At 40.3% G+C, this 25,952-nt stretch overlaps 1 protein-coding gene across 1 annotated transcript in view; it reads right to left on the bottom strand.

The window, feature by feature from the left end:
- The window catches only part of LOC138950160 (tonsoku-like protein), a gene marked incomplete at its 5' end in the record, with an annotated part of 56,435 nt that extends 30,636 nt beyond the window's left edge, over positions 1–25,799 (bottom strand). Inside the window, 14 exon segments of the mRNA XM_070321900.1 lie at positions 2,416–2,496; positions 2,708–2,790; positions 3,843–4,065; positions 4,462–4,569; positions 5,901–6,515; positions 6,925–7,071; positions 7,537–7,722; positions 9,380–9,537; positions 15,801–15,912; positions 16,308–16,479; positions 19,083–19,155; positions 19,690–19,897; positions 25,034–25,221; positions 25,700–25,799. Coding sequence (XP_070178001.1) covers positions 2,416–2,496; positions 2,708–2,790; positions 3,843–4,065; positions 4,462–4,569; positions 5,901–6,515; positions 6,925–7,071; positions 7,537–7,722; positions 9,380–9,537; positions 15,801–15,912; positions 16,308–16,479; positions 19,083–19,155; positions 19,690–19,897; positions 25,034–25,221; positions 25,700–25,799 — 2,454 coding nt within the window.
- Between the last annotated feature and the right edge of the window lie 153 nt (positions 25,800–25,952).

The raw sequence follows: 25,952 nt of genomic DNA, 5'->3' as shown, positions 1-25,952 counted from the left end.
AGTCGTCTTATAAATAACACTTTAATTTCTTTAGTAGGAGTGAGTGATCTACCAGGTCAAAGGCTTTCTTAAAGTCCAGAAACAACGCTCCCATTATTTCTGCTTTGTTTATTGCTGAGAGCCAAGTCTCGCATAAAGAGCTTAAGGCGGTGTGGCAGGAATGCTTAGAGCGGAATCCAGACTGAAAAGGATGAAACAGATTCATTTGTTCCATATATGCCAGAAGGTGTTTTTGTATGTGCTTTTCTAAGGGTTTAGATACAACAGGTAAGAGGGAAATAGGTCTAAAGTTGTTTGGGTCTGTAAGATCCTTACTTTTTGGAAGTGGTAATACCTTTGCACACTTTAAAATAGAAGGGAACACGTTTGCTCAGGTTATAAACATAAGTTAGGGAATCGACAATGTAAGGTAAAGCAAGTTTCAGCAACTTGACTGGAATCTTATCTGGACCCAATGACTTCTTATTCGCCATTTGTTCTATCAGTTTTCCTACCTCGTGCACTGAGATTGGAGGAATAGAAAACGTGTCAGTTTGATTCAACTTTTGTCCACAGAATGTTTTTAATTTTTCAAGACAATCATCCGTATCAAGGGAATCATTCTGATTGAGACAAGATTTTAGGTTGTCTGCTAGCGAAATGAAGTGTTTGTTAAAATCATTTGGAGATGTTTTTGAATGAGAATTGGTTGATCCCTTCCTAGATTTATCAAGAATTTCATTCACTGCTCGCCAGATTGTAGCTGTATCCTTTTTTTTCAGAGATTAGTTTATCAAAATATTCTGCCTTTGCTTGTCTCACTGTGTCCAAAACTTTATTTTTTTGCAGTTTATACTCTGTTTTCATGTTGCGCTCTTTGAAATGATCACGCATCGCCATAGCCTCGATAATGTCTGAGGTTAACCAAGGGGGAAGCTGGGGATGTTTCACTCTATGCTGATGTAGGGGTGGTGCGTGTTTATCAATTATAGAACACAAAATATCGTGAAAAATATTGCAAGCGCCCTCTGCGTCACTGCAATTGAATACGCTGTAAAATGGGGCTTGGTTAAGGTCAAAGAAAAAGGCAGATTCATCAAAATACTTGAAACTTCTGTATTCAATTGTTGTGTGGCCTTTATGACGTAATTTTGGCAATCTAAGAGAAACCGAGCAAAAAACAGAATGATGGTCACTAAAACTGGAATGCACTACTTGCGCATTTGCAACGATATTCTTACTATCAGTATAGATATGATCAATCAGGGTTGATGAAGTATTTGTGTCTCTTGTAGGGGTTTTAACCAGCTGATGAAGACCAAACAGAGCAGTGGTTGAGCACCAAGTTGTTTGAGGCCTGAGTAGGTTAATGTTAAAATCGCCAAGCAATACAACATTCTCGTCACGAGCCTTCACTCTGTCTATCATAGAAACAAATTCATCAATCCACCTTGACGTTTCAGCAGGGTTACGATACAGATAGCCAATAAGCAAGGGAGATGATTTGCCCTGTTTCAGTTCCAACCACAAACATTCAACATTGTCATCTTCAAGATCGATTCTACGTTTGACAATGCCAGCAATGGACTGATGAACATAAAGAGCGATGCCTGTTTGGCCTATTCGTGCATTGTCCCGTCGTAAAACCGAATAATTCGGAATGTTAACCAGGCTGTCTAATATACGCGAATCTAGACGCGTTTCACTTACACCGAAGAGCTGTACCAGCTCTGGTTGCTGGTTTAGCAATACACAGACATCATGTACTTTGTTGACTAAATGATAAATATTTACATGCCCTATACGGAGAACAGTGTTTGATGTTGTTGACATTAGGACGAAGTGCAATATTGTAACAAACAGCAGTAAATAATAAAGCAAGCAAAATCCGGAAATATGAGTATCAGGAGCAGTCAAGACAACAGTTCTAATATATCATAAACGCACAAGGATTTCTCCAAGTAAATGTCAAGATTCCCACAACACAAAGCGAGCGCTGACAATGCACATTCAGACACACAAGCTTTCACTCCAGGCCTGCACGGCAGACAAAGCGTCACACAATTCGGATTAAGTGGCATTCAGCACTTACACTCCCGGGATAGATCAGAGTAACTATAGTTGCTATTTAGAAAAGGATGATACAGGATAAGATAGCAGCACACAAAGGTATGCTATCAAAATAAAGAAACAAATTTAGAAAGACAGAGAGACAGACAGACAGACAGAGAGAGAGAGAAAGACAGAGAGACAGACAGACAGAGAGAGACAGAGAGAGAGACAGAGAGAGAGAGAGAGAGAGAGAGAGAGAGACAGACAGACAGACAGACAGACAGACAGAGAGAGACAGACAGACAGAGAGACAGACAGACAGAGAGAGACAGAGAAAAAGGGGGAGAAGAAAGTCAAAGACTTTGAAATCCACACAGACATTACCTCTGCCAACAAGGACCTGACTCGCTTCAAGTTTCCATTGATGCAGGCCACATGAAGGGGGGTTTCTCCTTTCTCGTTTTTCTGTTAAGACACAAGAATTCAGTGACATATATCGCAAAGAAAACAAAGGATTGAACAGTGGACAATAAACAGCATGAATACTTAATACATGTTCCCCAAATCAACAAGGAAGGCATACATGAACATCAAATTGATCAAATAAGACGCTTACTTTAATTCTGCAAGATTAGGAGAGTACAGTACGTGCAAACCACAGCAATCATAGGCTTACCTTGAACTGTTTCTGTCGACGGACTCTGGCCGTACCAACCGACTGGCTCAGTACAGGACGCACATTTTCTTCATCCGATTTATCTGACAAAAAGAAAGAACAATCATTACAATTAAGTGGTATATAATGATTTACTAGTTTAAAAGCTTAACGGTGATGCAGCTACTTTTATCACAACTGTGTTGTACTATGCTACAGCGATTGAAACTTTCAGGCATTTGAGCATTTATGACTTGGCAATGAATTATTCCTACCACAGAGAACAGTAACCATCAAGAAAATGTCTTCGTAAAGATAACAAATCTCACCAGTGAAGATAAACATCACACATCTTAATGTCAGGTCTGATACACTGTATTACATATGCCGAGATTTCTCCACCCAGATACACATCTCACCACTATTCTTCAGGTCAGTTATGCTAAGACTTCTTCAAAGAGACATAAATCTCACCAATGTCAGTTAGGTCAGTTATGCTAAGATTTCTCCAAAGAGACAAACATCTCATCACTGTCAGTTAGGTCAGATAAGCTATTTCTCCAAACAGAAAAAAATCTCACCACTTCCAGTTAGGTCAGATATGCTATTTCTCCAAACAGACAAAATCTCACCACTTTCAGTTAGGTCAGATATGCTATTTCTCCAAACAGAAAAAAAATCTCACCACTTTCAGTTAGGTCAGATATGCTATTTCTCCATAGAGACAAAATCTCACCACTTCCAGTTAGGTCAGATATGCTATTTCTCCACAGAGACAAACATCTCACCACTTCCAGTTAGGTCAGATATGCTATTTCTCCACAGAGACAAACATCTCACCACTGTCAGTTAGGTCAGATATGCTATTTCTCCACAGAGACAAACATCTCACCACTTCCAGTTAGGTCAGATATGCTAATTCTCCAAACAGACAAAAATCTCACCACTGTCAGTTAGGTCAGATATGCTATTTCTTATTTCTCCATAGGGACAAAATCTCACCACTTCCAGTTAGGTCAGATATGCTATTTCTCCAAAGAGACAAAAATCTCACCACTTTCAGTTAGGTCAGATATGCTATTTCTCCATAGAGACAAAATCTCACCACTATCAGTCAGGTCGGATATGTTATTTCTCCATGGAGACAAAATCTCACCACTATCAGTCAGGTCGGATATGCTGAGGTCAGACTCTGGTTCTGAAGCAGGGACCACGTCGCTGTCTGGTGGCTGACTGTCATCTTCGTCTTCAGAAGAATCTTCTGACGATCTCAAGCCGTACTTGACCTTGACCTGTTGGAGTTTGGCCTCCGTCTGCATTTTGTGGCGATGTTCTTTGAACGCCACCTGGGTCGCTATCAGGGAGCGAAGAACCCTCACCTAAAATGCACAGGTAATGCACAGGTAATGCACAGATAATTCACAGGTAATTCACAGGTAATGCATAGGTAATGCAGAGGTAATGCAGAGGTAATTCACAGGTAATTCACAGGTAGTGCATAGGTAATGCAGAGGTAATTCACAGGTAATGCACAGGTAATTCAGATGTTTTGACGACTTGACAGTGAAGCAAGGTAAACCCAGCCAAAGATCTAGAATTGCAGGGAAAGTTGTACGGCATGATGTAATCATGCAAATGACGCCACAAGAAGCGATAGAAACATGTACCTTCTATCGGATGGACGATGCTGGCCAATTTGATTTTGATCTGGTGTGGTGTAGTGTGGGGTGAGTGAAGACAGACATGTAAGACTTATAATGAAGGTTCCACTGTACCTGTAGTGTGGGGTGAGTGAAGACAGACATGTAAGACTTGCTGAGCACTTTGTAGCCAACACCCTGTCTCTCCTGTAACTCTGCAATGTTCAGCCACGTTCGGCCCATCTGAAACCACAACACCTCAACATAATGTGACATCTACAAATAAGGCCTAAAAAAAAAATAGGTGTGGTTACGGTAACCCGACCTACCCTATTTTTAGGGGCCGATCCTATAACTTTTTATTACATTTGTCGAAAAAAAAAAAAAAACCCAGTGCAAAAAACGCAATGAAAGCGAAAGCGCCCGTGTCGCACACTTATTTCCCTGTCAAGTACCGGTAGGTTTAATTTGTACACATTAGAAAAAAAAGTTAAAAAAAAAAAAGTGATTGCCCACCTACCTACCCTATTTTTTTTGGCTATGTTACCGTAACCACACCTATTTTTTTTTTTGGCCTAACTCCTGTGTTTCAAGACAATCAGGCAAGAGATCATGAGATTGTAAAAACAAAACAAACAAACATGCCTTCACCTCCGTTTCTCGGGATTTTTGTTGTTGACAAAATGGATGCAATTTCTTGATCTGAAGAATGACCAATCTTCAGCGTTGACAATGCATTGAAGCAAAACAAATCTCATGCCTCACAATATTAACATCATTTCTATTATCCAAAGTCCCCTTTGGTTGCTTTTGTTCTTAGAGAACAAGGGTCTGTGCAGCTGATGAGCGATATAAGCTTGTTTATCATGGAAACATCACTTGTTCAACTACAAAGCCATACCGTCTGAAACAATGCTGGGTGGGTGGCCGAGTGGTAACGCACTTGCGCTCGGAAGCGAGAGGTTGCGTGTTCAGGCCTGGGTCAGGCCGCAATTTTCTCCCCCCTTTCCTAACCTAGGTGGTGGGTTCAAGTGCTAGTCTTTCGGATGAGACGAAAAACCGAGGTCCCTTCGTGTACACTACATTGGGGTGTGCACGTTAAAGATCCCACGATTGAGAAAAGGGTCTTTCCTGGCAAAATTGTATAGGCATAGATAAAAAATGTCCATCAAATACCCGTGGGACTTGGAATAAAGTAAAAACAATTCCATCTCACACGGCATTAAGTCTCAGGAAAACATGAATACACGCATGCAGGAAAAAAAAAAAATATATATGGGTAGCGCCGTATGTATGGCAGCTCGCTTTCCCCGGGGAGAAAGCAGCCCGAATTTCCATGAGGGTAACCTCACTGGACTGTAAATCTTATCCAATCCAATCCAATCCAATCCAATAACAAGACACAACCATAAGGTTTCAAACCTCACCCTGATAAAACAAATGTCTGGAGAAGTGCATGTTGGGTGGCCGAGTGGTAACGCACTTGCGCTCGGAAGCGAGAGGTTGCGAGTTCGACCCTGGGTCAGGGCGTTAGCAATTTTCTCCCCCCTTTCCTAACCTAGGTGGTGGGTTCAAGTGCTAGTCTTTCGGATGAGACGAAAAACCGAGGTCCCTTCGTGTACACTACATTGGGGTGTGCACGTTAAAGATCCTACGATTGACAAAAGGGTCTTTCCTGGCAAAATTGTATAGACATAGATAAAAATGTCCACCAAAATACCCGTGTGACTTGGAATAATAGGCCGTGAAAAGTAGGATATGCGCCAAAATGGCTGCGATCTGCTGGCCGATGTGAATGCGTGATGTATTGTGTAAAAAAAATTCCATCTCACACGGCATAAATAAATCCCTGCGCCTTGAATATGTGCGCGATATAAATTGCATAAAATAAAAATAAAAAAATAAAAAAATAAATCCCTGCGCTTAGAACTGTACCCACGGAATACGCGCGATATAAGCCTCATATTGATTGATGTTCCCAAACTTCCAGACGGAATAAACATCAGAGGGGAAAAAGTGCCAGGTGATAAACTGACCTGTTCGTGGTCATCGCCTCTCAGCTGCAGCTCTTTGTGATAGTTTCTGATGGCCAGGTCCGGCTGACGGTTGTCTGCATAGGTCTGAGCCAGCGATACGTAGGCTGGTATCAGCTTGTCTGCACTGAGTCCGACACTCTCTCCACAGTCAACCTGCACAGTTTTACACAACCAGGTCTGAGTCAGCGATAAGTAGGCTGGTATCAGCTTGTCTGCACTGAGTCCGACACTCTCTCCACAGTCAACCTGCACAGTTTAACACAACCAGGTCTGAGCCAGCGATACGTAGGCTGGTATCAGCTTGTCTGCACTGAGTCCAACACTCTCTCCAGTCAACCTGCACAGTTTAACACCACCAGGTCTGAGCCAGCGATACGTAGGCTGGTATCAGCTTGTCTGCACTGAGTCCGACACTCTCTCCACAGTCAACCTGCACAGTTTAACACAACCAGGTCTGAGCCAGCGATACGTAGGCTGGTATCAGCTTGTCTGCACTGAGTCCAACACTCTCTCCACAGTCAACCTGCACAGTTTAACACAACCAGGTCTGAGCCAGCGATACGTAGGCTGGTATCAGCTTGTCTGCACTGAGTCCAACACTCTCTCCACAGTCAACCTGCACAGTTTTACACAACCAGGTCTGGGCCAGCGATACGTAGGCTGGTATCAGCTTGTCTGCACTGAGTCCGACACTCTCTCCACAGTCAACCTGCACAGTTTAACACCACCAGGTCTGAGTCAGCGATACGTAGGCTGGTATCAGCTTGTCTGCACTGAGTCCAACACTCTCTCCACAGTCAACCTGCACAGTTTAACACAACCAGGTCTGAGTCAGCGATACGTAGGCTGGTATCAGCTTGTCTGCACTGAGTCCAACACTCTCTCCACAGTCAACCTGCACAGTGTAACACAACCAGGTCTGAGTCAGCGATAAGTAGGCTGGTATCAGCTTGTCTGCACTGAGTGCAACACTCTCTCCACAGTCAACCTGCACAGTTTTACACAACCAGGTCTGGGCCAGCGATACGTAGGCTGGTATCAGCTTGTCTGCACTGAGCCCGACACTCTCTCCACAGTCAACCTGCACAGTTTTACACAACCAGGTCTGAGCCAGCGATACGTAGGCTGGTATCAGCTTGTCTGCACTGAGCCCGACACTCTCTCCACAGTCAACCTGCACAGTTTTACACAACCAGGTCTGAGCCAGCGATACGTAGGCTGGTATCAGCTTGTCTGCACTGAGCCCGACACTCTCTCCACAGTCAACCTGCACAGTTTTACACAACCAGGTCTGAGCCAGCGATACGTAGGCTGGTATCAGCTTGTCTGCACTGAGCCCGACACTCTCTCCACAGTCAACCTGCACAGTTTTACACAACCAGGTCTGAGTCAGCAACACGTAGGCTGGTATCAGCTTGTCTGCACTGAGCCCGACACTCTCTCCAGTCAACCTGCACAGTTTAACACCACCAGGTCTGAGTCAGCGACACGTAGGCTGGTATCAGCTTGTCTGCACTGAGCCCGACACTCTCTCCACAGTCAACCTGCACAGTTTAACACAACCAGGTCTGAGCCAGCGATACGTAGGCTGGTATCAGCTTGTCTGCACTGAGCCCGACACTCTCTCCAGTCAACCCGCACAGTTTAACACCACCAGGTCTGAGACAGCAACACGTAGGCTGGTATCTAACCTCTCTCCACAGTCAACCTGCACAGCTCAACAAACAGGAAAACAAGAAGGGCAAAGCCCATACGACTCACATGCTTGACCTTGACCTTTACATAGCAATGACATCATACACTAAGAACTGCTTTACACATTTTTCCTACCAAAATACATGTGACCTTGACCCAAGGTCAAGGTCATCCAAGGTCATGCAACACAAAGCTGTTAATTCAAGACATAGGAAGTACAATGGTGCTTATTGGCTCTTTCTACCATGAGATATGGTCACTTTTAGTGGTTCACTACCTTATTTTGGTCACATTTCATAAGAGTCAAAGTGACCTTGACCTTGATCATATGTGACCAAATGTGTCTCATGATGAAAGCATAACATGTGCCCCACATAATTTTTAAGTTTGAAACAGTTATCTTCCATAGTTCAGGGTCAAGGTCACTTCAAAATATGTATACAATCCAACTTTGAAGAGCTCCTGTGACCTTGACCTTGAAGCAAGGTAAACCAAACTGGTATCAAAAGATGGGGCTTACTTTGCCCTATATATCATAATAGGTGAGGTATTGAATCTCAAAAACTTCAGAGAAAATGGGAAAAATGTGAAAAATAGCTGTTTTTTAGACAACATTTATGGCCCCTGCGACCTTGACCTTGAAGCAAGGTCAAGATGCTATGTATGTTTTTTGGGGCCTTGTCATCATACACCATCTTGCCAAATTTGGTACTGATAGACTGAATAGTGTCCAAGAAATATCCAACGTTAAAGTTTTCCGGACGGACGTCCGGACGGACGGACGGACGGACGACTCGGGTGAGTACATAGACTCACTTTTGCTTCGCATGTGAGTCAAAAATCAAGATTTCAAAGTTGAATAAATGAAAACAATGCACTGACATAATCATGAGAAAAACATGGAGCTCTCATAGGTTGGGACAATAACACTGTCCCTGAAATCATGTACACTCTACACTGTCCCTGAAATCATGTTTTTATAGCAAAACAAACAAACCATTCCTTGTTATTGCACGCTTTCTTTCCTGTGTGTAACGCAGTAGGCACAGCCACCATCACAGCCACCATCACAGCCACCATCACAGCCACCATCACTTGCCAGACTTGTGATTGCCAATTCCCATCCACACCAGTCTCTTTGAGACATTTCTGCCAGTGTCTGTCAACTTTGCTTTTATCCCCAGTCTTACGGAAATCTCGAAAGTAAAAAGCATCTTCTGCATACAATGGAACCCCTTTATGAGATTTTGACAGTTGTTAAAAGGGGGGTTCCACTGTAGCATGAAAAGCAGAATACAGAATACAGAAGCAGAGCGACATACCATGTGCTGGTAGTGTTTGATGGCCTGGGCGTAGCTGCCACAGTAGGAGCCGATGTCGGTGAAAGCGTCACCCAGTTTCTCGTGGACGCGAAACAGCTCCTCCTTGTCGCCCTCACCGCACGCTGCTAACTTCTCTCTCAGCTCACCCACCGTGTTGACTGCACAATGTAAAACAACACTCTATACAAATAGTTAATGCCGTGTTGACTTTCTTTCTTTATTTGGTGTTTAACGTCGTTTTCAACCAGCCGTGTTGACTGCACAATGTAAAACAACACTCTATACAAATAGTTAATGCTGTGTTGACTGCACAATGTAAAACAACACGCTATACAAATAGTTAATGCTGTGTTGACTGCACAATGTAAAACAACACACTCTACAAATAGTTAATGCTGTGTTGACTGCACAATGTAAAACAACACACTCTATGCAAATAGTTAATGCCGTGTTGACTGCACAATGTAAAACAACACTCTATACAAATAGTTAATGCCGTGTTGACTGCACAATGTAAAACAACACTCTATGCAAATAGTTAATGCCGTGTTGACTGCACAATGTAAAACAACACTCTATGCAAATAGTTCATGCTGTGTTGACTGCACAATGTAAAACAACACTCTATGCAAATAGTTAATGCCGTGTTGACTGCACAATGTAAAACAACACACTCTACAAATAGTTAATGCTGTGTTGACTGCACAATGTAAAACAACACACTCTACAAATAGTTAATGCCGTGTTGACTGCACAATGTAAAACAACACACTCTACAAATAGTTAATGCCGTGTTGACTGCACAATGTAAAACAACACACTCTACAAATAGTTAATGCTGTGTTGACTGCACAATGTAAAACAACACGCTATACAAATAGTTAATGCTGTGTTGACTGCACAATGTAAAACAACACACTCTACAAATAGTTAATGCTGTGTTGACTGCACAATGTAAAACAACACACTCTACAAATAGTTAATGCTGTGTTGACTGCACAATGTAAAACAACACACTCTATACAAATAGTTAATGCCGTGTTGACTGCACAATGTAAAACAACACACTCTATACAAATAGTTAATGCCGTGTTGACTGCACAATGTAAAACAACACACTCTATACAAATAGTTAATGCCGTGTTGACTGCACAATGTAAAACAACACACTCTATACAAATAGTTAATGCCGTGTTGACTGCACAATGTAAAACAACACACTCTATACAAATAGTTAATGCCGTGTTGACTGCACAATGTAAAACAACACTCTATACAAATAGTTAATGCCGTGTTGACTGCACAATGTAAAACAACACGCTATACAAATAGTTAATGCCGTGTTGACTGCACAATGTAAAACAACACACTCTATACAAATAGTTAATGCCGTGTTGACTGCACAATGTAAAACAACACACTCTATACAAATAGTTAATGCCGTGTTGACTGCACAATGTAAAACAACACACTCTATACAAATAGTTAATGCCGTGTTGACTGCACAATGTAAAACAACACTCTATACAAATAGTTAATGCCGTGTTGACTGCACAATGTAAAACAACACACTCTATACAAATAGTTAATGCTGTGTTGACTGCACAATGTAAAACAACACACCCTATACAAATAGTTAATGCTGTGTTGACTGCACAATGTAAAACAACACTCTATACAAATAGTTAATGCCGTGTTGACTGCACAAAGTAAAACAACACACTCTACAAATAGTTAATGCCGTGTTGACTGCACAATGTAAAACAACACACTCTATACAAATAGTTAATGCCGTGTTGACTGCACAATGTAAAACAACACACTCTATACAAATAGTTAATGCCGTGTTGACTGCACAATGTAAAACAACACACTCTATACAAATAGTTAATGCCGTGTTGACTGCACAATGTAAAACAACACACTCTATACAAATAGTTAATGCCGTGTTGACTGCACAATGTAAAACAACACACTCTATACAAATAGTTAATGCTGTGTTGACTGCACAATGTAAAACAACACACTCTATACAAATAGTTAATGCTGTGTTGACTGCACAATGTAAAACAAAACACTCTATACAAATAGTTAATGCCGTGTTGACTGCACAATGTAAAACAACACTCTATACAAATAGTTAATGCCGTGTTGACTGCACAATGTAAAACAACACACTCTACAAATAGTTAATGCCGTGTTGACTGCACAATGTAAAACAACACACTCTATACAAATAGTTAATGCCGTGTTGACTGCACAATGTAAAACAACACACTCTATACAAATAGTTAATGCTGTGTTGACTGCACAATGTAAAACAACACACTCTATACAAATAGTTAATGCCGTGTTGACTGCACAATGTAAAACAACACGCTATACAAATAGTTAATGCCGTGTTGACTGCACAATGTAAAACAACACTCTATACAAATAGTTAATGCTGTGTTGACTGCACAATGTAAAACAACACGCTATACAAATAGTTAATGCTGTGTTGACTGCACAATGTAAAACAACACACTCTATACAAATAGTTAATGCTGTGTTGACTGCACAATGTAAAACAACACGCTATACAAATAGTTAATGCTGTGTTGACTGCACAATGTAAAACAACACACTCTACAAATAGTTAATGCTGTGTTGACTGCACAATGTAAAACAACACACTCTATACAAATAGTTAATGCCGTGTTGACTGCACAATGTAAAACAACACACTCTACAAATAGTTAATGCTGTGTTGACTGCACAATGTAAAACAACACACTCTATACAAATAGTTAATGCCGTGTTGACTGCACAATGTAAAACAACACACGCTATACAAATAGTTAATGCCGTGTTGACTGCACAATGTAAAACAACACTCTGTGCAAATAGTTAATGCTGTGTTGATTGCACACGATGAAAAAACACACTCTACAAATAGTTAATGCCGTGTTGACTGCACACGATGAAACAACACACTCTACAAATAGTTAATGCTGTGTTGACTGCACACGATGAAACAACACACTCTACAAATAGTTAATGCTGTGTTGACTGCACACGATGAAACAACACACTCTACAAATAGTTAATGCTGTGTTGACTGCACACGATGAAACAACACACTCTACAAATAGTTAATGCTGTGTTGACTGCACACGATGAAACAACACACTCTACAAATAGTTAATGCTGTGTTGACTGCACAATGTAAAACAACACTCTATACAAATAGTTAATGCTGTGTTGACTGCACAATGTAAAACAACACACTCTACAAATAGTTAATGCTGTGTTGACTGCACACGATGAAACAACACACTCTACAAATAGTTAATGCTGTGTTGACTGCACAATGTAAAACAACACACTCTACAAATAGTTAATGCTGTGTTGACTGCACAATGTAAAACAACACACTCTACAAATAGTTAATGCTGTGTTGACTGCACAATGTAAAACAAAATTCTATGCAAATAGTTTATGCTGTGTTGATTGCACACGATGAAACAACACACTCTATGCAAATAGTTAATGCTGTGTTGACTGCACAATGTAAAACAAAACTCTATGCAAATAGTTTATGCTGTGTTGATTGCACACGATGAAACAACACACTCTACAAATAGTTAATGCTGTGTTGACTGCACACGATGAAACAACACACTCTACAAATAGTTAATGCTGTGTTGACTGCACACGATGAAACAACACACTCTACAAATAGTTAATGCTGTGTTGACTGCACACGATGAAACAACACACTCTACAAATAGTTAATGCTGTGTTGACTGCACACGATGAAACAACACACTCTACAAATAGTTAATGCTGTGTTGACTGCACACGATGAAACAACACACTCTATGCAAATAGTTAATGCTGTGTTGATTGCACACGATGAAACAACACACTCTACAAATAGTTAATGCTGTGTTGACTGCACACGATGAAACAACACACTCTACAAATAGTTAATGCCGTGTTGACTGCACACGATGAAACAACACACTCTACAAATAGTTAATGCTGTGTTGACTGCACACGATGAAACAACACACTCTACAAATAGTTAATGCTGTGTTGACTGCACACGATGAAACAACACACTCTACAAATAGTTAATGCCGTGTTGACTGCACACGATGAAACAACACTCTACAAATAGTTAATGTCGTGTTGACTGCACACGATGAAACAACACACTCTACAAATAGTTAATGCTGTGTTGACTGCACACGATGAAACAACACACTCTACAAATAGTTAATGCTGTGTTGACTGCACACGATGAAACAACACACTCTACAAATAGTTAATGCTGTGTTGACTGCACACGATGAAACAACACACTCTACAAATAGTTAATGCTGTGTTGACTGCACACGATGAAACAACACACTCTACAAATAGTTAATGCTGTGTTGACTGCACACGATGAAACAACACACTCTACAAATAGTTAATGCTGTGTTGACTGCACACGATGAAACAACACACTCTACAAATAGTTAATGCTGTGTTGACTGCACACGATGAAACAACACACTCTACAAATAGTTAATGCTGTGTTGACTGCACACGATGAAACAACACACTCTACAAATAGTTAATGCTGTGTTGACTGCACACGATGAAACAACACACTCTACAAATAGTTAATGCTGTGTTGACTGCACCATCAAACAACACACTCTACAAACAGTTAATGCTGTGTTGACTGCACACGATGAAACAACACACTCTACAAATAGTTAATGCTGTGTTGACTGCACCATCAAACAACACACTCTACAAACAGTTAATGCTGTGTTGACTGCACCATCAAACAACACACTCTACAAACAGTTAATGCTGTGTTGACTGCACCATCAAACAACACACTCTACAAACAGTTAATGCTGTGTTGACTGCACCATCAAACAACACACTCTACAAATAGTTAATGCTGTGTTGACTGCACCATCAAACAACACACTCTACAAACAGTTAATGCTGTGTTGACTGCACCATCAAACAACACACTCTACAAATAGTTAATGCTGTGTTGACTGCACCATCAAACAACACACTCTACAAATAGTTAATGCTGTGTTGACTGCACCATCAAACAACACACTCTACAAACAGTTAATGCTGTGTTGACTGCACCATCAAACAACACACTCTACAAATAGTTAATGCTGTGTTGACTGCACCATCAAACAACACACTCTACAAACAGTTAATGCTGTGTTGACTGCACCATCAAACAACACACTCTACAAATAGTTAATGCTGTGTTGACTGCACCATCAAACAACACACTCTACAAACAGTTAATGCTGTGTTGACTGCACCATCAAACAACACACTCTACAAATAGTTAATGCTGTGTTGACTGCACACGATGAAACAACACACTCTACAAACAGTTAATGCTGTGTTGACTGCACCATCAAACAACACACTCTACAAATAGTTAATGCTGTGTTGACTGCACCATCAAACAACACACTCTACAAACAGTTAATGCTGTGTTGACTGCACCATCAAACAACACACTCTACAAATAGTTAATGCTGTGTTGACTGCACCATCAAACAACACACTCTACAAACAGTTAATGCTGTGTTGACTGCACCATCAAACAACACACTCTACAAATAGTTAATGCTGTGTTGACTGCACACGATGAAACAACACACTCTACAAACAGTTAATGCTGTGTTGACTGCACCATCAAACAACACACTCTACAAATAGTTAATGCTGTGTTGACTGCACACGATGAAACAACACACTCTACAAATAGTTAATGCTGTGTTGACTGCACCATCAAACAACACACTCTACAAATAGTTAATGCTGTGTTGACTGCACACGATGAAACAACACACTCTACAAATAGTTAATGCTGTGTTGACTGCACACGATGAAACAACACACTCTACAAATAGTTAATGCTGTGTTGACTGCACCATCAAACAACACACTCTACAAACAGTTGATGCACTATTTTTCTAACAAGGATCTATACAGTGGAACCCTCTCTTTAAGACCCCTTGATATCAGACTCCAGCCCCCCCCCCCCACTCGTCTTTTAAAGATGCAGTGCAGGACATCATTGGAGGTGGTGGTAATGGGCTGGTGGACGTTAACAAGAGGTGGTCGCCAGGGCAGGTTTCACTGTATTACTCAGGCACTATGCTCTATTGACCTTCTGACTGACAAAAGCATGTCGAACCTTTCAAGGCAGTGCCAATTGTGTGAATACTTGTGAGGTTTCAGTTTTGAATAATAAATGTTAAAACAAGAAAGCAGGTCAGTCGTAAGATTTTGAGAACAAAAGAGATCCCCCCCCCCTCCCCAAACTACAAGGTATGTTTACACTGTTAGTACACTCTTTAAAGTTTCCAAAACACTCATAAGATCATTAACATACCTGCTTTGAACAGCTTGATGATCTTTGCACCCTCCCCAGGGGTGGGCAGAAACTTGTAAGCTTTTTTCAAAAAATGCTTGGCAGATTTCACATCTCCAGCACACACATTAGCCTGGAAAAAAAGATAAAAGAAAAAAAATAACAGAGGGAAAGAGAAGAACACAAGTCATCACAGAGTTCAGAGCACAATTGCAGAAGAACATGAGGCCCTTCAAGGCCCCAAAACGCCTGCTATACCCCCTCGCTACAATCACCAATGACACGTAGCTGTTTCCCTTTCTACTGGATTCTTGCAAGGTTTGAGTGTTGGTAGTTTCACAAAATTTGCTGTGGTTCCTTTGCTAGGATTCTTTAAAATTGCAAATCGACGGAGCTGCTTCCGATGTCACGATGTAACCTTTGACAAGAGACAAGGTTATTTCCAACAGCTAGCTGGCAGAAGACTTTCTTCTGACGAGGCTTGTCGTGAAGACGGGTTGCTATGGCCAGAGTGACAAGGCTACTTACAACAGCTAGCTGGCAGAAGACTTCCTTCTGACGAGGCTTGTCGTGAAGACGTGTCGCTATGGCCAGAGCTTGCTGCAAAGACTGCTGGGCCAGGACAGATTGGCCTCTCTGCAGGGCTTGGTTGGCACAGTTAAAATGACACAGGTATTCCTCTTCCTCCAATCGCCACTGCCTGGACAAACAAAACAGGAAGCCAGTCAATCGGAGAAAATCTGTCTTAAAAAGGAGGGAGTTTTAAAATAAAGGTAAACGTATTGAGGCTGTGAATAGAAAATCTGAAAATTACAAAATCTTAAAAGAGGAGAAGTCTGAAATCAGGTGGTCCCAAAAGGGATGTTATACTGTAATACCAATAAGTGTTATCATGGTCCCAAAAGGGGTGTTATACTGTAATACCAATAAGAAAGGGATGTTATACTGTAATACCAATAAGTGTTATCATGGTCCCAAAAGGGGTGTTATACTGTAATACTGTAATACCAATAAGTGTTATATTGTAATACCAATAAGTGTTATCATGGTCCCAAAAGGGGTGTTATACTGTAATACCAATAAGTGTTATCATGGTCCCAAAAAGGGTGTTATACTGTAATACCAATAAGTGTTATCTTGGTCCCAAAAGGGGTGTTATACTGTAATACTGTAATACCAATAAGTGTTATATTGTAATACCAATAAGTGTTATCATGGTCCCAAAAGGGGTGTTATACTGTAATACCAATAAGTGTTATCATGGTCCCAAAAAGGGTGTTATACTGTAATACCAATAAGTGTTATCTTGGTCCCAAAAGGGGTGTTATACTGTAATACCAATAAGTGTTATCATGGTCCCAAAAGGGGTGTTATTATGAGTTATTTCTAATATGCTGACTGTTAGCAAATGATAACAGACATGTCGAGAAAAAAGATATCAAGCATGAGCCTTTTAGGCGAATGCTGATATCGTTTGTGAGACATGTCTGTTATCATTTGCTAACAGTCAGCATATTAGAAATAACGGTTTTATTACCGTCTAATTTGACCAAAAGAAATTTCGAAGCGACCCCGCGAATTAGACAGAACAGCCGCAATGGGAACTGGAGCGCTCCTACCTGATTATGCCTGTCAGTCAAAGAATTCTCGTGACCTGGGTCAGCCAATCAGAGTAACACACCTTACGTGATGAATATTCACAGGTCAAATGCGTTTGACACACAACAAACCATGTTGAACATGCGTTTCGGTTGCTTCGCTTTTTCTTGTTGAACAGAGAGCGACAGATTTAGAACCGACTCCAGACGGATGGGAAATGACGTAAAGATACATTTGACGTAAAGCGAGTGACCCAATTTCACTTGATTTTCCGAACTTTGATAATTTAGATTTTAAGTGAGCGAGTCGGCATTGCACACTCAGAGGATGGGCGGTACCTCGCTGTTCCGTAAAGCACCCACCGACAAAACTCGCTTTTCGGTATTTTTTAGATAAAGAGAGTATTATCTGACAGCATTTGAAGTGTCATTCTTTTGAATAAATCACACTTTTATTGCTGATTTAAATTTTTACTTTGTCTTGTTCATTTTTAGCTTGATAAACAAAAAGGGTCCCTGCCTGAACGTTATAACATTTAGAGGGTCACCTAGAATCCGTCCTGATTGGTCAAAAAGCCATATGGGGCACTAAATTGGTAATAAACTGAAATACCAATAAGTGTTATCATGGTCCCAAAAGGGGTCTTATACTGTAGTACCAATAAGTGTTATCATGGACGCAAAAACTTAGGAAGGTCATCTTTCACTTATGTTGAAAATAAAACAAAAACTTAGGAAGGTCATCTTTCACTTATGTTGAAAATAAAACAAAAACTTAGGAAGGTCATCTTTCACTTATGTTGAAAATAAAACAAAAACTTAGGAAGGTCATCTTTCACTGATGTTGAAAATAAAACAAAAACTTAGGAAGGTCATCTTTCACTTATGTTGAAAATAAAACAAAAACTTAGGAAGGTCATCTTTCACTTATGTTGAAAATAAAACAAAAACTTAGGAAGGTCATCTTTCACTTATGTTGAAAATAAAACAAAAACTTAGGAAGGTCATCTTTCACTTATGTTGAAAATAAAACAAAAACTTAGGAAGGTCATCTTTCACTTATGTTGAAAATAAAACAAAAACTTAGGAAGGTCATCTTTCACTGATGTTGAAAATAAAACAAAAACTTAGGAAGGTCATCTTTCACTGATGTTGAAAATAAAACAAAAACTTAGGAAGGTCATCTTTCACTGATGTTGAAAATAAAACAAAAACTTAGGAAGGTCATCTTTCACTTATGTTGAAAATAAAACAAAAACTTAGGAAGGTCATCTTTCACTGATGTTGAAAATAAAACAAAAACTTAGGAAGGTCATCTTTCACTTATGTTGAAAATAAAATGAGCTAAGAGACATCACAAGAACACAAACTGAAGCAGAAATAAAGGTATAATTATACTCCGACAGTAAAAAAGGTATAATTATACTCGGACAGTAAAAAAGGTATAATTATACTCGGACAGTAAAAAAGGTATAATTATACTCGGACAGAAAAAAAGGTATAATTATACTCGGACAGAAAAAAAGGTATAATTATACTCGGACAGAAAAAAAGGTATAATTATACTCGGACAGTAAAAAACTCAAGTATTCTTGAAAGTTTGCCATTTCTGTTAAAAAGGCTTTAATATTTTGTGATGAAGTCAACGTCCACATAAAGCAGCTGCATGCAATAAAGTGAAAGCAGAGCGACTGTGTCAACTTACTGTGCAATTGTCAAAGCCTGCTGCAGGTAGTCCCTGCTCTCCTTCTCGGCCCCTCTCGAGTCATACACAAGTCCTGAGAACATAAACAATCATTGCATAAAAAGTTTGCCAAAACAGATCGACTCTGAACACACACACACACAAACACACACGCACACACACAGAGAGCTCTGCTTTGTTCTTAGATTCACAAAGTTAAACTAGGGCAAAACATTAAGTTGACTGAGGCTTCCAATTAAAAAACCCAAAAAACATAAGTCCTTTAAATTAATAAATAAAAAGAAAAAAAGAGAAGAGACAGGACACACAAAAAAGAAGATAACTGACCCTTGACCCTTGACCCTTAAGCAGCACAAACAGAAAGAGCAAAAATCACTTTTTGTTGTGATTGTGAACTGAAATTTCTTCTCTTCTTCATCCTTAGTTGAATTGATGACATTGACAATTACCCAAGTTTAGCAGAAAGCGGCCTTTCATGGCCATGAGCTCAGACTCTGTCAGACTGGTTGAATGAATGACATTGACAATTACCCAAGTTTAGCAGTAGGCGGCCTTTCATGGCCATGAAATCTGTCAGACTGGATGAATGGATGACATTGACAATTACCTAAGTTTAGCAGTAGGCGGCCTTTCATGGCCATGAGCTCAGACTCTGTCAGACTGGATGCGCTGCGCAGTTCTTCACACGCCCTTAGAGCCAGCAGGAACTTCTTCTCGGCCTGATCCAGAAGGTGTCGCGATGTGTCCGCTCCCTGAGCGTCGGCCTGGGTGTAGTACGTGTTACCCAGGGTGGCCAGGGCACGTTGCGTTTCTACCTGGCGGTCAAGACAATCATTTCAACAACCGTAGATGCCAAGTTTACGCAAAAGCTTCAGATGTGAAATAATTGATGAGAACATACTGGTAGCCATACATACATACAATAACCATAGCCATACATACATACATATTACAATAATCATAGCCATACATACATGTAAATTACAATAATCATAGCCATACATACATACAAATTACAATAATCATAGCCATACATACATACAAATTACAATAATCATAGCCATACATAAATACAAATTACAATAATCATAGCCATACATACATGTAAATTACAATAATCATAGCCATACATCTATACATATAATAAAAGAGAGTGTCTGTCTGTGTGTCTGTCTGTCTGTCTGTCTGTCTGTCTGTGGTCGCCATACCTCTGAGATGGCAAGAGGCAGGAACAAGATAGTGTTCACGTACACTCCCTAGGTGCCGCAGATGTGCACCTGGGTTTTAGTTTCTTGATTCACTGTTTCCTTTCTCAGATTATGGACCTCCCATTTATTGAATACAGCCTATATGGTGCAAGACCAGTTCAGTGCCTACTGTTCACCTGTAGCAAGCACATCATGCCAGTGATATTAGAGACTCGCTGTTGCTCCTATGAGGGGAAGAAATGAAGAATGAAAAATTAACTGGACAGTTCCGGAAATTTCTAGAAGGTAAGGGAGATAACTGTTCACCTGTAGCAAGCACATCATGCCAGTGATATTAGAGACTTGCTATTGCTCCTATGAGGGGAAGAAATGAATGAAAAATTAACTGGACAGTTCCGGAAATTTCTAGAAGGTAAGGGAGATAACTCTTTTTTGTCTGTGGTCGCCATACCTCTGAGATAGCAAGAGGCAGGAACAAGATAGTGTGCACGTACACTCCCTAGGTGCCGCAGATGTGCACCTGGGTTTTAGTTTCTTGATTCATTGTTTCCTTTCTCAGATTATGGACCTCCCATTTATTGAATACAGCCTATATGGTGCAAGACCAGTTCAGTGCCTACTGTTCACCTGTAGCAAGCACATCATGCCAGTGATATTAGAGACTCGCTGTTGCTCCTATGAGGGGAAGAAATGAAGAATGAAAAATTAACTGGACAGTTCCGGAAATTTCTAGAAGGTAAGGGAGATAACTCTTTTTTGTCTGTGGTCGCCATACCTCTGAGATGGCAAGAGGCAGGAACAAGATAGTGTGCACGTACACTCCCTAGGTGCCGCAGATGTGCACCTGGGTTTTAGTTTCTTGATTCATTGTTTCCTTTCTCAGATTATGGACCTCCCATTTATTGAATACAGCCTATATGGTGCAAGACCAGTTCAGTGCCTACTGTTCACCTGTAGCAAGCACATCATGCCAGTGATATTAGAGACTCGCTATTGCTCCTATGAGGGGAAGAAATGAAGAAAGAAAAATTAACTGGACAGTTCCGGAAATTTCTAGAAGGTAAGGGAGATAACTCTTTTTTTGTATCCAAACAAAGGAGGTAAAGCTAATGATAATGGGATAGCGAGCGTCTTAAATTGCTACAGGACTCCGCTTACTCCCGGGCGAAGCCGGGCTTAACTGCTAGTAAAAAATAATCCTAGCCATACATACATACAAATGACAATAATCCTAGCCATACATCTAACCGCTGGACGTCACTGACCGCACCGCGAGTTTAAAGCACAACAGCAACACATGAGTAACATCTTGTCTGCAGGTCTCTTTTGTCTGCATCAATACATTTTGTGCTGAATGCTATTGATTAACACACCACAGGACCACATCAATACATGTTGTGCTGAATGCTATTGATTAACACACCACAGGACCACATCAATACATTTTGTGCTGAATGCTATTGATTAACACACCACAGGACCACATCAATACATTTTGTGCTGAATGCTATTGATTAACACACCACAGGACCACATCAATACATTTTGTGCTGAATGCTATTGATTAACACACCACAGGACCACATCAATACATTTTGTGCTGAATGCTATTGATTAACACACCACAGGACCACATCAATACATTTTGTGCTGAATGCTATTGATTAACACACCACAGGACCACATCAATACATTTTGTGCTGAATGCTATTGATTAACACACCACAGGACCACATCAATACATTTTGTGCTGAATGCTATTGATTAACACACCACAGGACCACATCAATACATTTTGTGCTGAATGATATTGATTAACACACCACAGGACCACACAAGATGTCCTTTATATGATGTTCTTTATTTGGGTCATGGGTGTGTGTTTTAATCAAAGGAATCTTCTTTTTGAGGCACAACTAATGAAGTGTACTGTATTGAGGCACAACTAATGAAGTGTACTGTATTGAGGCACAACTAATGAAGTGTACTGTATTGAGGCACAACTAATGAAGTGTACTGTTTTGAGGCACAACTAATGAAGTGTACTGTATTGAGGCACAACTAATGAAGTGTACTGTATTGAGGCACAACTAATGAAGTGTACTGTATTGAGGCACAACTAATGAAGTGTACTGTATTGAGGCACAACTAATGAAGTGTACTGTATTGAGGCACAACTAATGAAGTGTACTGTTTTGAGGCACAACTAATGAAGTGTACTGTATTGAGGCACAACTAATGAAGTGTACTGTATTGAGGCACAACTAATGAAGTGTACTGTATTGAGGCACAACTAATGAAGTGTACTGTATTGAGGCACAACTAATGAAGTGTACTGTATTGAGGCACAACTAATGAAGTGTACTGTATTGAGGCACAACTAATGAAGTGTACTGTATTGAGGCACAACTAATGAAGTGTACTGTATTGAGGCACAACTAATGAAGTGTACTGTATTGAGGCACAGCTAATGAAGTGTACTGTATTGAGGCACAACTAATGAAGTGTACTGTATTGAGGCACAACTAATGAAGTGTACTGTATTGAGGCACAACTAATGAAGTGTACTGTATTGAGGCACAACTAATGAAGTGTACTGTATTGAGGCACAGCTAATGAAGTGTACTGTATTGAGGCACAACTAATGAAGTGTACTGTATTGAGGCACAACTAATGAAGTGTACTGTATTGAGGCACAACTAATGAAGTGTACTGTATTGAGGCACAACTAATGAAGTGTACTGTATTGAGGCACAGCTAATGAAGTGTACTGTATTGAGGCACAACTAATGAAGTGTACTGTATTGAGGCACAACTAATGAAGTGTACTGTATTGAGGCACAACTAATGAAGTGTACTGAATTGAGGCACAACTAATGAAGTGTACTGTATTGAGGCACAGCTAATGAAGTGTACTGTATTGAGGCACAACTAATGAAGTGTACTGTATTGAGGCACAACTAATGAAGTGTACTGTATTGAGGCACAGCTAATGAAGTGTACTGTATTGAGGCACAACTAATGAAGTGTACTGTATTGAGGCACAACTAATGAAGTGTACTGTATTGAGGCACAACTAATGAAGTGTACTGTATTGAGGCACAACTAATGAAGTGTACTGTATTGAGGCACAACTAATGAAGTGTACTGTATTGAGGCACAACTAATGAAGTGTACTGTATTGAGGCACAACTAATGAAGTGTACTGTATTGAGGCACAACTAATGAAGTGTACTGTATTGAGGCACAACTAATGAAGTGTACTGTATTGAGGCACAACTAATGAAGTGTACTGTATTGAGGCACAACTAATGAAGTGTACTGTATTGAGGCACAACTAATGAAGTGTACTGTATTGAGGCACAACTAATGAAGTGTACTGTATTGAGGCACAACTAATGAAGTGTACTGTATTGAGGCACAACTAATGAAGTGTACTGTATTGAGGCACAACTAATGAAGTGTACTGTATTGAGGCACAACTAATGAAGTGTACTGTATTGAGGCACAACTAATGAAGTGTACTGTATTGAGGCACAACTAATGAAGTGTACTGTATTGAGGCACAACGAATGAAGTGTACTGTATTGAGGCACAACTAATGAAGTGTACTGTATTGAGGCACAACTAATGAAGTGTACTGTATTGAGGCACAACTAATGAAGTGTACTGTATTGAGGCACAACTAATGAAGTGTACTGTATTGAGGCACAACTAATGAAGTGTACTGTATTGAGGCACAACTAATGAAGTGTACTGTATTGAGGCACAACTAATGAAGTGTACTGTATTGAGGCACAACTAATGAAGTGTACTGTATTGAGGCACAACTAATGAAGTGTACTGTATTGAGGCACAACTAATGAAGTGTACTGTATTGAGGCACAACTAATGAAGTGTACTGTATTGAGGCACAACTAATGAAGTGTACTGTATTGAGGCACAACTAATGAAGTGTACTGTATTGAGGCACAACTAATGAAGTGTACTGTATTGAGGCACAACTAATGAAGTGTACTGTATTGAGGCACAACTAATGAAGTGTACTGTATTGAGGCACAACTAATGAAGTGTACTGTATTGAGGCACAACTAATGAAGTGTACTGTATTGAGGCACAACTAATGAAGTGTACTGTATTGAGGCACAACTAATGAAGTGTACTGTATTGAGGCACAACTAATGAAGTGTACTGTATTGAGGCACAACTAATGAAGTGTACTGTATTGAGGCACAACTAATGAAGTGTACTGTATTGAGGCACAACTAATGAAGTGTACTGTATTGAGGCACAACTAATGAAGTGTACTGTATTGAGGCACAACGAATGAAGTGTACTGTATTGAGGCACAACGAATGAAGTGTACTGTATTGAGGCACAACTAATGAAGTGTACTGTATTGAGGCACAACTAATGAAGTGTACTGTATTGAGGCACAACTAATGAAGTGTACTGTATTGAGGCACAACTAATGAAGTGTACTGTATTGAGGCACAACTAATGAAGTGTACTCCAACTCCAAGTCCACACAATCTCAGCACAGTGGAACCCCCTTTCAACAACCCCCCCCCCTCCTCCTCCTCCTCCAAGACCTTGCTTTCTCAAAATGCCTCTTCATAATACCTCCTGTTTAAGAATTCCTGTCTTTTAAGATCTGACTTTCTTAGATTTGTGTTTTTCTTAAAAGGGGTGTTCCACTGTATTCATAGTATCAAAAGGGCATGGCGATCACTTTCCTATTACCTTGTCACTGCATTCTAGTGCCAAAGCCAGGTACTGGTTCTGAAGCTTGAGCGCTTTGTCAAACTGGCCGAGTTTACAGTAGCACTCCCCGATCTTGCGACAGGCGACGGCCTCTCCAATCTTGTCCTGTAAGGCCTCGGAGACTCGTTTCTCCATCTGGTGCTCAGCGATGGCTTCCTCATGGTGACCTTGAGGGGAGCAACAACATAGAACGTCACCAGTGTCACAGCATGGAATCAACACTCAATAACTGATCACATAATATATGTCTGCGAGCATGGAATCAACACTCATGCAGTTACTGTTTACCCTTATGTGCGGTAATTATCTGCAACAAAATTTATAATATATGCATATAATGTTTCTATTGGTGTAACTGTTCTGCAGACATCTGAATGCCCTCTCAACTATTCAGTCACACTGAAAATTGTTCTGACTGTAACTGTAAGTCAGTGGAAGTGTTTTGTGTGACTTGAGTGTGCGTCTGTGTGACCTGAGCGTGTGCATGTGTGCCTGTGAATTTTGTTTTCATCAGAGACAGTGATTGAGTGAATCCGTCCAGTGAGTGATTCATTTCATTGTATCTATTTGAAAAAACACAAATGTTTTACGTATAAATGTTGAATTGTACAGCCTCATTATCACAATGTCACTTGGCAGGCATACCATATTGAGACAGGAGCTCTCCGAGCGCGTTACAAATATTCCCAACTTCTTTCAGGTCACTCTTCTCCTCAGCTCTTTTCTTGCACTTCCTCAGTTCTGTAAAGAAAAAACAACAACGAATAGGTCAAATCTTATCTCAGCAGCAAGAAATAGATATCATAGGAAAATACACACAAATATATTTGAAATTCAAGTTTGTCGTTTTGAAGTCACAATTTGTGTGTACATGCCCTTGGTAGGCAAAATGAAGCAG

The sequence above is a fragment of the Littorina saxatilis genome, linkage group LG1 (genome assembly GCF_037325665.1).
Source record: "Littorina saxatilis isolate snail1 linkage group LG1, US_GU_Lsax_2.0, whole genome shotgun sequence".
In the NCBI taxonomy this organism is placed as follows: Eukaryota; Metazoa; Mollusca; class Gastropoda; order Littorinimorpha; family Littorinidae; genus Littorina; species Littorina saxatilis.
This window is presented reverse-complemented; position numbering and strand designations above follow the sequence as displayed.